The sequence below is a fragment of the Carettochelys insculpta genome, chromosome 4, assembly GCF_033958435.1.
Source record: "Carettochelys insculpta isolate YL-2023 chromosome 4, ASM3395843v1, whole genome shotgun sequence".
Lineage (NCBI taxonomy): Eukaryota > Metazoa > Chordata > Testudines > Carettochelyidae > Carettochelys > Carettochelys insculpta.
Genome location: NC_134140.1, coordinates 86,928,999 through 86,944,181, shown reverse-complemented (window position 1 = coordinate 86,944,181; position 15,183 = coordinate 86,928,999). Strand labels below are relative to the sequence as shown.

Sequence of the window (15,183 nt, the reverse complement as noted above, 5' to 3'; positions counted from 1 at the left end):
GATGCATGAGTGGGGATTCCAGAGTAGAGTTTAAATATACAGGCTCATGAAAAGGAGGGAGTTTCAGTCAAGCGGAAGGCCAGAGACAAGTTGTGGGCTGAGATGAACTATTGGCCTGACCCAGGATGGCTGTTAGTTTGTTTTCTTATTCTTTTATATAGACATGCCATTTAAATTTCACCTTTTGTAAGAACAACAGATGCACAACTTGAATACTTCAGCACAAATTGTTTTGCTGCTAAGCGAGTGTGTAAGTTGTCATCAGCAAAATTTTACACAGACCATATTATTAAACCAAGTGTAGTCAAGATTTTCTTTCTCAGAATTTGGTTTACATTAATACCGCCCATATTTTTTCTGATTTTGCAGTTTTTGCTATTTCAAGTGGATTACTCCAACAGTGGAGAACTGGAACCCCAAAGTTCTTAAAGTTTAAAAGCTTGTGTGTTTCTCTGGGGGACAGAGATCTCCATGCAGAGTTCTCACTCTCCACCAGTATCCAATTGGTGTTTTCTGCCCCCTGTAGAAAAGGCCAAAGGCCTGGCCTGAGATCTAGAGTCCTTGGGAAGACATAGGATTCACGTGACATTAAGCTGTTCCTTTGGACACTTCCCTGTGTTCCAGCTCCTTGGAAGTGCACCACTGTTGGAGCTGTCCTTACAGAGACTCATCCCAGCTAGTATCAGCTGGAGAGGAATCCACCTTGAAGCTGCATTACTGTTTTCTGAGGATACTTTGTGCTACCAGAATGGGAGTAATGTTTGTTCTCCTGATCCTGGGGCCAGTCAATCTTCTGATCCCCTTCTTTCCCCAAATATGAACCCAGGAGATCAAAGCAGATGTTCTGGCCCCATAAATCCATCCTCAGTAATAGAGACACTTGTATGAAAATTGATTAAAAAACAAGCATTGGTGGAATTTGGAGGTGCTAGGATGAGAAATATGAGTTTTTTCTTTGAACTGGAGCAGCACAAAAACATCTCCACAAAGATGATCTGTGCAACACTGTGCATGTGACACAAATTAATTTGACCAGCCCATAACAAATATTCTTTCCTCTTAGGAGTTCACCTCTATTATGTTGGGGGAGAAGTGTATGCTGAATGCCTTAGTGACAGCAGTATTTTTGTTCAAAGTCGAAACTGCAACTACCACCATGGATTCCACCCAACCACAGTTTGTAAAATTCCCAGCGGCTGTAGTTTGAAAATATTCAACAACCAAGAGTTTGCTCAGCTTCTGGCTCAGTCAGTGAATCATGGCTTTGAAACCGTGTATGAGCTTACCAAGATGTGCACTATCCGTATGAGTTTTGTAAAGGTAGGTAGGAGTTCAACTGAGTTTGTGTTTTGTAAGCAAAAGAATATTCCCTTTTGAATACCTTGCCTTGAGATGAGATTGTTACATAATAATGGTTCAGATCATTCCAAGCGATGCCTTATATTCAAGAAGTTCTCCTGTCAACAATTATATTGATTCACTGATTGAAAATGTGTTAACCTTTTTCCACGTATCCATGCCCTTAAGCATGCAAAGCTAGCTGCTTAGACAAGCATAATTTTTTTGACTACAGAATGTAAGTAAAATCTACATTGTATAGGTTCTTCATTTCAGATTTCTCTGCATTGGTTTCTGTAGGTTTGATGGGACAGTTAAGTAGTTTCTCTCATGCTTCTCAACTCTTCTCATTTTCTCCGTAGAATATTATATTAGAATCATAGAGGTGAAGGGGTGAGAAGAGACCTCCAGAGATCATGTCCGAACACTGCATTGAGGCAGGAACGAGCAAACCTAGACACCTGTGACAGGTTTTTTCTGACTAGTTAGGCAGCATTCTGCAAGAATGGACACTCCTCCCTTCACCTTCCTGTGTATCTAGAAAAGTAAATGCAATAATCTGTGCCGATTTCTACATCTGAGTTCTGAACAGGGTTGATGAATAGCGGCTTATGTTCAAGTTTGGTAATTACCAACCTTCTGAGTCTTTCTCTTGTATGTACTTCAATACTTCTTTGTATTCCATGCCAGTCTCCTGTTTTCTGAAGGATCAAAATCGTGAAGCTAACATAACCCAGTTGTGGGCGTTTCTTGGCCAGACTAGCTGGGACTGTCATTGATGGTGATAGGAAGATAGGGGTCAGTCTGGTGATTAGAAAGTCTGTAAACAAAGTTTATGGCATTCTGTTCTTGGGGTACTTGGAAGGATAGTAGCGGTGATGGGAGGGACACAAATGTGGACTGAGATAAAAGGGTCAGTCGAATATTGCAAGACCGCCATATTAATTGCGCAATAATCTAAAATAATGCCTTAAAAGGGACAAAGTGACCTTTTTGTGTCTAAGCTTTAAAAGGTGTGTGAAGGGGTGTTCATCTGAGGTTAATATAAAACATTTTTTTTAAAACTTTTGATTCCTGTCATCTATTTACTGACTCTTATCCTGCCCCAAAAGGATAATTTACTTTGTCAAACTACACAACAAACTTTGTTGATTTCTTTCCAGCTCATTAGTAAATCTTGTAACTGACTCAGTTTTAGCTAAGAGAGAACCCATCGATATTCACCTGTTAAATTAGGAAATAACTCATCTAAGCTATGACCAATGCCACCCTTTTCCCCACCAAAATTGTCCAGTTTCTTGTTAACTGTCTGTTACGTGTACTACTCTCTTCCACTGGCTGTTTTATATAACTACCAAGAGTGTCCTGGATGTTCTGGGAAACTTTATCTGTTTATCAGTCTTCCCATCCTTCCTGTAGAGAAACTTTGGCCCTAGCTGCATGGATTCCAGTTCCCACCTTAATGTCGATCCATGAGCTCTTGTTGTTATACCTATAAATCTATTTGGCACTGTTTCTTCCCATTCTACTCTCTTTTTAGTCTTTGCATGTGGGATTTCTTCAGTCTTTTTCTAGAACCTTATGGGACAACGCTAACTACTGTTTCCAGTAGCCTTTATCTTCAATCCTTTTACCTGAACCTCTCCAGAAGTGCAAAATACACAAATATGGTAGCCACAGAAACAATTCAGTACAAACAGGTTTAATTTGTTGTTATACATCCCTTTTCTCCAAGAGAATACTATGTTCTGCATCCTTCCCGTGTCCCAAGGAAGGGGTTGGGGGCTTTTGGGGAATCTCCAGTAGGAATGGGGCTAACATGGGCAACACAAAAGAGTTTGAGGGTGAGCTTCCTTGCAGTCTAATGTTCTGCAAAATGCATTGCTATATAAATATGCTATAGGAATCCCCTTTGAATCAGTGTAAACAGGTGTGAAAATGAACGTCACCTTGTGAAAAAATTATAAAGCAACATCTGCTTTGGGATTCAGATGGGACACATGGCGCCTTTCCTGTCTCTAGGCCACTACTTCTCATTCAGTCCAGGTCACTGTTGAGGTGAAAGTTGAAGAAAATGTTCACTGACTGATGTGACCTGAATTTAATCCTGTTCCCAGTGCATGGGTGTCCATTATCATAAAATAAATACAAACACGTCTCACATTTTGCACTAGTTATGCCATTGTGGTAGTCCCATTAGAGAAGTCAAGAACCAAAAAGACATGATGGCGGAACTGCCCACTCACCCTGAATTTGTTGGCCCTAGAAAAATAACCTCGGGTTGCCAACCTGGTTAACAAACCCTTAACTGGCCTCTAGCTTCTCCACAGGTGTTGAAAACAGACTTCTATATGTTGGACCAAACTGTCTTAACATTGTGGCATTCTATTGCAGACTTTCTGCCATGGTGTTACAAATCTTTTTGGCCTCTAATAGTCAAACTGTGTTTTCGTGTGAGGCCAAACCATTTTGCATGCCATGTCAAAATGTGTGCACTATTGTCATGCTTTCTGCCATGATGTTGAAAAATGTTCCAGTGCTCCTCCCTCCGCCCCAGCCCATGTCTGTACGTTGGTAGCTGACCTCTTTTCAGTACCCAGGTCATGAGAGGAAGAGGTTGCTCATAGGTTATTTCCCCAGTGTAGATGGAATCCAAGAGAGTGGTGTTTTCAGGGCAAGAGTGAGGCATACTGTATGGGCAGTTATGGGGAAGCCTGTGTTACTATTTCCTAATTTGAAATGAGACTTCAGTTTTCAGGTATCTGTCTGTCACCTTACCCAGATTCTCTTAAATCTGCTTCATATTCTCAGGGGGGAAATGTAGTGCCATAATTACAACAGTGGCTTCTCAACACTGGTAACCTCCACCTGTAGAGCTAGGTTATATCTGTTGCCTTTGTGTTTTATTAAATGAGAGAGAAGCATTTTCCACTTACTTGACATTGTAATATAAGGTAAAAGCGATAACTTTTCTATGTGACTTTCTTTGTAGGGTTGGGGAGCTGAATATCATCGCCAAGATGTAACAAGCACTCCATGTTGGATTGAAATACACCTGCATGGCCCCCTTCAGTGGCTGGATAAAGTTCTTACCCAGATGGGCTCACCTCATAATCCTATTTCCTCTGTGTCTTAAAGAATTCCAAGCTGCTACAGTTTGGAAACTATTGAGCCTTGCATGTACTTGAAGGATGTATGAGTCAGACACATGTATGAACTGGCAGCACCTAAATAAGAGCCTTGATAATACTTGACCCTCTGTGACCAACTGCTGGATTCAGGGAAAGCAAATAAGTTAAACAAACAAGCAAACAAAAAAAACCCCACAATGTCGGTGTCAAGAATTTCAGTTTACATTGTACCAGTTTCTTGTAAAATTTGTACATGCAAATTGTTTAGCTGGACTTTGTGTTATTGTTAGGGACGACCAAGCTAATAATTATTTTATATGTTCAGCATTCATTGTTTGTGTTCCCTGGGTTTCACACCCCATATTGATGAAGTCTGCTTTCCCCAGATTTTCCACACACTATTTGGAATCTGTTTGTCTAGTAATAGTTTGCTGTTCTCTTAAAAGGAGGAAAAAGTGGGTGGGTGGGAGTTTTAATCATGGTAATATGTAATACCTTAACGAAATTGTGTACTGACCATACTGCTGTAAGAATAACGTTAGGTATGCTCTTTGCTAAGTGTATGTACAGTGTATTTGAAAGTTTAGAATTAATTAGTTTAGACTAGAGGATTTAGGAATATTTGAGTGGGAAAAGGGGGATGGGGAAAGGCAATTGACCTGCAGAATATACTGTAAACATAGCTTGTTAGTTTGAAGAAATGAAACTGAGGTCTGAACTTTGCTGTGCGTTTCATTTATTTTTTTATAGTGACTTTATCTTAACTCTGATTATTTTTGCCTCCTCCCCCGAACAGTTTTATGTAGCTGGTTAATTCATATAGTTGAGAAGAGGGCAAAATTAATAATTTCTGCAGTCCAAAGATTGCAGCTTTGTATATTTCAAGACAAATTGTACAGTCTGTTCTTGAATTACTGAGCAGTTTTAGGCAATTTGCATAAAAGAAATAGGCTTTTAATTGTGTGATTGAATTTTGTGTTGCCAAATCTAGTAACTGTTAAATGTTTGGAGGATTAAAAAAAAAACCCCTGTTTGGATCTATTTCAAACTTTTAAAATATTTTTAATTTTTTTACTGTTTTTGTTCTGTTTTTTGTTTTCTGCTAATCTTTTATATTCACATACTCTGTAGTACTTTAAGTACTCTTATTCCGAAACTAGTGGGTCATCTTTACTGGAAATTTTAAATAAAACCATTGTTATTGCTTACTTTGATTAATGCCTTGTCTTGTCTACTTACTTGGCAGCTTTGTAACAAACCAGACCTAAAGATTCACTTGGGAAAAATACTGGATCACGTGGGGGAGAAGAATTGACTCTCTGTGTTCTGATATAGCCTCATAGCAATGCTAAGTCAGTACTGGTGATGAGGGATTTTTGTAAGAGAAAATATGTAAACACGTATTAGCCCCAGGAACTGTGTGTGTGTTACTGAAGGATTTAGGAAGAAGTAATTCTGGCCTTGTTATAAGGCTTTTGAAAATGCCACAATTTGCCATTTCATAGATTTTTTGTTTTAAAGCTGTTAAAATCTTCAAAGATTCTGTCCTCACTGAGCTTGCTCAGTCTCCTTCGTGGTCCTTGATGCTGACCAGAATATGCATATGCCATCCCCAGAGTAACAAGGCATGTTGTACACCAGGGGTTTAGAGTCTCAGAAAGACTTTTTTCCTGGAATTGCTTCTCCAGGCTAGGTGCAACTGGGCACCAGAACTGAGAGCAGAAAGGAGCCTATCTTCCCTGTGCTTTCAGTGACCCCACTCCCAGCTGTTAGCATGGAGAAGAAAATACCTGATACTAAGGTGGAGGCAACCAACCAAACCAAAACACCCTGAAACTTGGAGGTAGTGGTGGAAAGGAAAAGATGGTGAGGCTTGCATTATGTGGGGAGGAAGACAAAATAATTTGACTTGTTGAGCAAGGAGAACTAGGAACCAGTGTAAGGGTTTGGGGGAGAGCTCTGTCAAGGAGCTGAGGTATTGGGATAGAACTAGGATTAACTGGGTAAGGAGACTGAAGTAAGGAATCTGTGATGGGAGAGACCGTGATATTGGGTGAGGAGCCTGGAGAAGGAGATTGGGACAGGGAACACAGCAAACTTAATTCTGGCATTTCAAACTTGAATGCTTGACTTTGTCACCATAATTAACTTTTAATGCAGTTTGTGTATATAATGCATAAGAACAAAAACCAAATTGTGTAGCCTAGAGGAGGCCAGCTGGGTATTTTCTTTCAGCCCTCTAAGAAATCAGGTCCTAGGTATAAACAGCTATATTTTTGTTTTTAACAAACTTCCCCATGTTGAGAGCCTGCTGTGATGAATCATAGAATCACAGGGCTGGAAGGGACCTCAAGAGGTCATCGAGTCCACTTCCCTGCTTCAAGCAGGATCAACCCCAACTAAGTCATCCCAGGCATGACTATGTCAAGCCAGGACTTAAAAGCCTCTAGGGATGGAGATTCCACCACCTCTCTAAGGCAATGCATTCCAGTGCTTCACCACTCTCATGGTGAAGTAGTTTTTCCTAATAACCTGTTGTAGAGCCTGATTTTCCACTTGGGTATGCCACTGTAATTCTGTTGATTAAATAGAGTGACACTGGTGTGACAAGGTGAGGAAGAATCAGGCTTGCAGTTTGATCTAGGTTGTGTAGATAAGACCAAACTGTATTGTAACAGCTGGGACACAGTCATTATATGGTTCTTCATAAGAATAGGATGCCATGTAGATGGGGCCTAAAACAGGGATGGGCAACCATAAATGCTGCACGGGTGGCCTTCCTTCACCTCAGTGGGCTTTAGCAGTCCCCGGCCCACTGGGGTTGCATCTGCAGGCGCCCCCGCCCCCGTTTACTCCCCCTCCCCAGGCATCTCTTGCACATGGGGGCACCCCCCCCCACACACTTACCTGCTCCTTCCAGCCGGAAGTATTAGGAGAAAGTAACACGTGAGCCAGGCAATTTGTGGGTCTTCTGAAAGTGCTGGGAGGGGAGCAGCTGGGGTGTCCAGTGGGCTGCAGTTTGCCCACCACTGGCTTAAAAAGTAATGCAGTTAGAATGGATACAAAATACTATTGTGCTATGTTTTTCTTTTTCTTTTTTTTGTAGCGTGTAAAAGCCTCTAAGCTGGTGTGATGGATTGTTTACAGGTGTGCTCTTCTACCTGTTTTTGTGTTACAGATTCATTTCTTATCCAGCCTGTCATCTCCTGATGAGTAGAAAACTGGCAAATGGCTGTGATATCACAAATTTCAATGGTTAGTGCATTGGCCTTGTAAACCCAGGGTTGTGAGTTCAAGCCTTGAAGGGGACTTTCAAGGTTCTGGTGCAGGTTAGATTTAAAATAAAATCTGAGTTATGGTGATGGATCATACTGAGAGGGCTCAATGACTTCATGAGATCCCTTCCAGCTCTATGAGGTAACGTATGCCTAAAAGTGATAGGGAAAAATTGAGCTTTTATGACTTAAATGGGTGTTTGGTGAGATTTTCTTTTTGGTTGTGAAAGCTTAACTTCAATGACTTATCATTTTGGAGGTTGTCAAACCATTTGCTATGAGTTCAGTAAAGATTCTAGATTCTGTATATTCTAGGATTCTAGAAGGTCTTCTCTAGGTGCTTTGTTATCAGGAGATCAGAGTTTGACTTTCAAAATTTACAAAAAATAATCCTAAGAACAATCCACTCATGCTTTATACATCATAAATCAGTGACAAGGGACATAAATCTGCAGCTTAAATAGTCTCTTTCTGGATGCTTTTAAAAGGAAATGAATGATACTGCTGAATTAATTGATCTTTTCACACTTTCCAACACTTAAATCTCTGTGCCGAAATGTTTCCAACAGCTGCATTTGCTGAAAAATGTATTCAGTATTGCACTTGAGGTTGGCCTTTGCAAGCTCAGTGATGTTACAATAAGTGAGACATAGTTTGAGAATAAGATTTTTTTTTACCCATTTGGATCAACAAATAAGAGTTTTGGAGTAATTCACAATGATTTTGAAATAAATAAGTTCCTTTGGGTGTTCTTGACTGCAACCGCACCGTGCAACCTTTCTAATAATCAAAGAGATACTAGTGGAATTTGCTAGTACACTATTTTATAATGTGTCACATTTTTTTTTCAGAATAGTTGGGACTTTCTGAGGAAGTGGGAGTGAGACTTGTCTGAGGTGCAATTGAAGAAGACGCTTAATATCTTGGAAGGATATTTGAAATCTCCTGTTGAAAGCCTTACTTCTGAAAATTTAAAAGTAGTGTTACAGTGTTTACTTATCCCTTGAAACATTTTTTAAAGCCAATATTGAAGTACTTCTGAGGATTCTTAGCTTCTTGATGTCATTGCTGCATTTTAACCGGCTGCATTTGACTATATTGCTGTAATTCTCCAGCCTCTGTATTCCTATACTTTAATTTAGAAATTCATAAAATGTTCAGTGTACAGTATACTTCAAATATCAAAGAGGTAGCCATGTTAGTCTGTATCTTTGAGAACAACAAGAAGTCCTGTGGCAGCTTACAGACTAACATATTTTTAAGCATAAGCTTTCATGGGCAGAGACCCACTTCATCAGATCATCATGCATCTGATGTAGCAGGTCTTCGCCCATGAAAGCTCATGCTCAAAATATCTGTTAGTCTATAAGGTGCCACAATCTAATTCAAAGATTTTGACTGGATCTGTTTCTGTAGGTTGCAATTTCTGTGGCATTACCTTCAACTACCTTCAAGTACCTTCATTCTCTTGTTCAGTGATTTCTGTTGCTGTTACTTATTTGCAAAAGTAGTGTGTTGTGGCATGGCAAAAACACATCTAATACTACTCTTACTGAAACTCTTGTACTCCGAGTGGACTATAGGTCATCTACAAGTCTCCTCCACTTCACACTGTCTTGGGACAAAACTTCTAGCTGACCCCAGGAGTACCCCAGTTGTTGTCCTTCAGTCTCAATAGATCTTCTCCAAATTGTCCGAGGTCTTCCTCTTTTTGCCTTTTCCTCGTGGGTTCCATTTGAGAGCTTGACAGACTATTCAGGAAGATGGTTTTCTGAGACAGTGGCCTAGTCATCCCCACTCTCCCCTCTTGATTTGAATATCAAATGGTTCTTGTCCTGCTCTGTTCCAAAGCTCCTCATTCATGATAGTCTTGCCATTTGATGTGAAGGCATCTGTTTATGAATGTCTGTAGCTTGTCCAGTCATTGATGCAGTTTTGCATTGTGGTGTGACCTTTTCTTCCATGATTTCATGTCAGTGTGAAAGGAGGGCGACATCAGCAAAATCAGTACAGAAGGCCACTAATATTTTTTTTAAGTCTGATCACGATATTCTGTTTGTCAGGGCACTAAAATCAGTCCCCTTCCGACCATGGTCATGCTTTCACATTTCAAGATGTCTTTCTAAATGGGACGAATGAAAATAGTTTGGTTTTGGGTGGTTATTTCTCTTTCCCATTACAGAGCTGTTCATACGTTTCACCAGTTCAGATGTCTTAACATTGTGACGTTGGGCCCTAGGAACTTTTCATGGCATGCTCCACTTATCGTGGGCCTTTTTTTCTATATTATCATATTTCAAATCCCTGTTAACCCCTTTGTGAGTTACTAGTGTTTTCATAACCTGGTTTATTGATTACTTTCTGGCCTTTTCTGGTTAGCACATTAGCCTCTTAGTCAGCTTTTGGAGATTCATCGTGTGATCTGACAGTCACTGCCTACATACACAATGTAACTCTTGCCATCACTACTCATAGTATAGCAATACGTCTTTCACATGTATCTCACAGTTCATTTTGCCCATGTCTGTTACTTTTGGAGAGAGAGAAGTAAGTGGGCACTTAAGTTCACAGTCTTCCTCTATGTGGCTGACATTCTACAGCTCATTCCAAGCGGACTCTTTACCCCATCACTCTAAGGTCACTCTCTTTTATCCCTGTCCGCCTCAGCCGCCTGTTCTCTACTTGATGGCTAACTCATTCCCTCATTTTTTCCCTCCTCCTGCCACGCAACTCTTTTTGCCAAGTGGTTTTCTGATAGGTGCTGATAGCATATGTAGAGTCCTGCAAATCCACACATAAGCACTTTATATCTGCAGGTATCTGTTGTAGGGACAACAGTGATCTCTAAGTCTCAGTAGCCTGTTACACCTCTCCCCCTTCCTTCCTCTCTCTCACTGAATGCCTGTGAGATGGCTTCGCCTCCGCCCTCCTCTCCTGGAATGTCTGTGGAGATGAGTGAGCTGCCTGAGCAGGGGGAAGAGCAGACATGCTACAAGCTAGATGTGCGTCTGGGACTCTGATCAGGCAGCAGTCACATGCCCAATTCGTGAATGCTACCCGAGGAGGGATGTGACCAGCCAGATGTGGTCAAGTCAACTCCAGCCACAGACCAGGAGGAGCAGGTACGTAAAAGGGGAAGGAGCCAAGCGCTAGGGAGCACGCTCACAAGATTGCACATCCGATGAAGGCCCTTTGCCTGGACCACCTGGCCAGTGGTCCGCTGCCTCGCATTCTGTTGTGCCTCGGGAAGGCTTTCTTCTATTGTGCTGTCCGTCACTGTACTGTGGGAAACTGACCTTGAAAATTCTTGATGACTCCAGTGCCTTGCCTGTCCTTCGAGTGTGAGTATGCAAGTGTGAGTGTGACCTGCTTGCCCTGTTCCCCTTTCTTGAGCTTACTTATCGGTATAATAAATATGCTGCTTTCTGACAAACTCTGGTGGGTTGTTAGATCTCTCTTAGCTGGCCCAGTTTCAGGTAACAGATGTGCTTGTGGGTGTCTGCAGCTCATTTCTGAGGATGTCACATAGAACTGGAAGGGACCTCTGAAGGTCATTAAGTCCAGTCCCCTGCCCTCTTGGCAGGACCATACACCATCCCCCACCTTTGTTTTTTTTTTAATCTATTTGCCCCAGATCGCTAAATGGCTCCCTCCAGGATTGAGCTCTCAACTGTGGGGTTAGTAGGCTAATGCTCAAATCACTGAGCTATCCCTCCCCCACTAGGGTATTGATGTGGTTACACATTTTGTATCTATGCAGAGCTCTAAGCATATGCTCCGATCAGACAACAAGGCTTTGAAGTGATGAATTCCATTAGTTCTGGAAACTAACCAGATAAAGATGCAAATTTTGTAGACAGTGCATGTTGCTGCTTTACCATTCCTGTGAAGGAGGGAGATCCCTGCAATTTTCTTAGTTGTGCTCTGAGTTGTATACTAGCTTGCATTTTAAAGGTCATTTTCATTTTAAAGGCTTTTTTCCACTAGTTGGCATTTTATTTTCATCCAACTGAAACCACATAATTTGTCAACCAATATGCATGGTGTTTGTTTGTATTTAGTGGTTTGATTCCCTGACTGCTGCCTTCAGTTTTGCAAACAAACTGTACAGTTAATTTGGATCTGGTGACTTGAGTCCATTTTTCCCAAAAAGTTTTTATTTTTAAATGCCTAAGGCATTTAACTTTGAAAATTAGCTACTGCACAAAATCTCCTACTAGTTGCAAACTACTTTAAAAATTCACTGAGCGTATACTCTTGCAGCTCCAGTTGTATTGCATGTTAGTTTGAAGGACATGCATTCCTATACAGTACCATTCCAGTGAACAAAAAGGGAGAAGTTTTTACTAAGATTTTACAGTCTTGCATCTCCATCAATAGCGTTTTCATCAACAGAATGGCTATAGTAGTACCAACAGATAACTTAACTTGTTTTTCCTATGCCACCAGTTTTAAGAAACATAATTTTAAATGAGTTCAAGCATAGAATTCTGATTTGATAGGCAGTTCATTCTTAAACTTTTTTACTTAAAAAGAGGAAAAAGTGTATTCTTTTAGCGAGTGAGAGAGAGAGTCATCTTGAAAGTCCTTTCAGTAATAGACCTTTTGAATCCCAAGTACTGATCAGTTTCCCCTTACATGTAGCTATCAAGGCATAAGTTCAGAATTCTGTGTTTTTTTTACTATGGCTGGAAACCCTACCACGTCTAAAGCTGTATCAACACTACAAGATTTGGTTGACAGTTAGGTGGCTTAGAGCTGCCAGTGTTTCATGTTGCTTGAGTACATGCACACTTGGCTGGCTGTGTCCTCATCATGAGTGATGGCATCAATAGAGGGTGTGGCATCCCACAGGTTAGGTGGCTTGTACTGCTGTCTGGGGCAATGGCTCGTGCAACATTATTCCTGTGCTTTTTGGGATACCAGCTATTCACTTAAGCATTTCTGGGAACCTAAAAGTCAATTTCCCACAGTGTGATTTTTCTTTTTCTCATGTTTATTCCACCACATACCTTTTTATTTTTCAAATTCTTACAGTTCCACCCCATCACTTCTTCTAGGCAGTTGCCATCTTGGTGGCAGAAGCATGGCCCCTGGGTAGCTCAGCACAGCTCTCACGTCTTCTGCTAATGTAGGATGCTGCAACTACTCTTCGAGCGATGGCTCATAGAATAGAATTGTAGGCTAGTGGAACGGGAAGGGACTTGAGAGGTCATTGAGTCCAGTCCTCTGCACTCACTCAGGACCAAGCACCTCGTGCACATTCCAATAGGTGCATGCACACTGCATGCATGATCATCAGAAGGCTTTTCCCCTAGAGGTACCTGTAGGGTTAGCTGTGGAGCCCCCTGTAGTGGCATCTGCATGGCGCGGTAGGGAGGGTTCTTCCAAGCCTCCACCCTTGCATTTCCCTCTTGCCATCAGTGACCGTTGTTGAAGCGCTTGTTCTGTTCGTCTATAAGACAACCCTAGCTGGTTTTTCCTATTTTTAAATATACGTAGTTTGTTTGTTTGTTTAAGTACTAGTTTTACTGGGGAGATTCCCCCGCCTGTGGTTATTGTTTTTGTTCTCTCGTTGTGTTTTCCCCATGGGCACGCAGCAAGGGTTTCAGCACTGCGACTCCTGCGGCAAACCTCTACCCAGAGGGTACCCCCATACGAGTTCCCTCAAGTATTCAGGTGAAGGACACGTGGCAGGTAAGTGCAGCATTTGCAAGAGTTTCAAGCCAAGAACTGAGAGGGAGATCAGCGCTTCACATTCCTGCTTATGGAGCTGGCACACAGTCCCTCCGTGCTGGATGCAGCACTGGCCAATTCAGTCTGCCGGCCTCAGTGCGGGACTCTTCGGCATAGCAGAAATAGTGACGTGAGGAACACTGGCTTTGGTCCCCATCCCGTAAGGCCAGTTCCTTGTTGCAGCACCGTTCTCAGTCCCTGGTGCCACACGAGAACTTCCAGATTGGCCAGAGGCCATTCTCCAGCCAGAAAGTCCAGCAGTCACCACACTTCGATGCATCCCTTGACAGGCCATCATAATACAGTGTGGCTCCCCCTCAAGGACACGGCTGTTGAGTCTGGGCTGGTTAGATACCGCTGTGCTGGGAACTCTGGAGGAGGACTTGGACTTCCCTTCCGCGCTGGACATTTGAGGCTGAGAGGGAATCCAGCCTGGGGACAGAACGCGCAGCCCCAGTGCATCCATTGGAGCGCACACGGGTTCTGGTACCTGCTGTGGGACATGATGCAGCAGCATTGCCGCCATTGGTGCAGCCCTCTCTCCTAACACCAGCACTCCTGGCGCCAGTGTGGAGCTTATGCTGCCCCCAATGCTAGTTGGGCCCTGAGGCAAGCAGGCCAGGTTGGGGCATCACTTCCCATCTTCACAGCACTGTTTTCTGGCACCTTCGGGCACCCCAACACCCTGATCTGGCTTCAAGTACACATTGGAGTTGGAAGCCATGGCAGCTGTCTCCCTTAATGCCAGGTACTGCTCCTGTTCTCAACACCACTCCCACCACCTCTACTGGGGAGCTCCCCGTCACCTCATGTGTCCTGGCCTTAGCTGTTCTGGCCACGCAGGGCCCAGTGTTGACAGCAGCCTCAGTGGTTTCATCTCGCCAGTTATCTTCAGCCTCCATACTACTTCTAGCTACTGAGAAGGAGCCCAAGTCTGTTGCAGTGCAGACACTGCCAGAGTCACCCAGCCACACTGGCATCTTCCCTGCTCAGCCTCTTTGGGACACCAAATGAGCCTGAGGATCAGGGGGATCTGGTTCCCAGAATGGCCTCTTCCTCCTCTCCAGACGACGCAGTTGCAGGCGCTTCCTCCTCCCTTTCTATCACTGAGCTAAGGAACATCAGGGCCTACTGAGGCAGGTGGCCCACAGCCTCAGTGTGAGGGAGGAAGTGGTAGAAGAAGATCCAGTAATAGACATCTTGGCCCCTTGAGTCCATTCAGGCTGGCATTGTCATTGATCAAAACTATACACTCTACCACTAACGTTGTGTGGCAGATCCCCATCTTCCTTTCACTGGTGGCTAAAGAAGTCGAGATGTTACTTTGTTCCCCAGCAAGGATATGAACATTTGTTTACCGACCCTCTGATGGGGCCATATGTGGTACACAGAGTCAATGACGAGGAGTTGCAGGGACAGCCAATCCCCAAAGCCAAAGGAGGGCTCAGGCTTATTGTGGATCTTCCCAATCTGAACGGGTTCATAAGAAAATTCAGGTTTTGCAAGGTCTTCCTGGCTGCCACCATTCCTTCCCTAGGTCCAGGGGACTGGGACACTGATCTTGACATGAAAGACATGTAGTTCCATATTTCTATCATTCTGGTGCACAGGAGACTCCTGAGGTGCGTTATCAATGATCATCGCTATCAGTTCGCTGTCCACCAGTTGGCCTCTCTGTCACTGTGAGTGTTCACAAAGTGCCT

At 42.8% G+C, this 15,183-nt stretch overlaps 1 protein-coding gene across 6 annotated transcripts in view; it reads left to right on the top strand.

Moving 5' to 3' along the window:
• The window catches only part of SMAD1 (SMAD family member 1), a 65,185-nt gene extending 59,510 nt beyond the window's left edge, over nucleotides 1–5,675 (top strand). For all 6 annotated transcript variants that reach the window (XM_074993246.1, XM_074993244.1, XM_074993248.1 and 3 more), the window contains 2 exons: nucleotides 1,064–1,320; nucleotides 4,331–5,675. In XM_074993246.1, coding sequence (XP_074849347.1) covers nucleotides 1,064–1,320; nucleotides 4,331–4,474 — 401 coding nt within the window. In that variant the 3' untranslated portion in view covers nucleotides 4,475–5,675. The remainder of the gene's footprint in view (nucleotides 1–1,063; nucleotides 1,321–4,330) is intronic.
• Nucleotides 5,676–15,183: the final 9,508 nt, after the last annotated feature.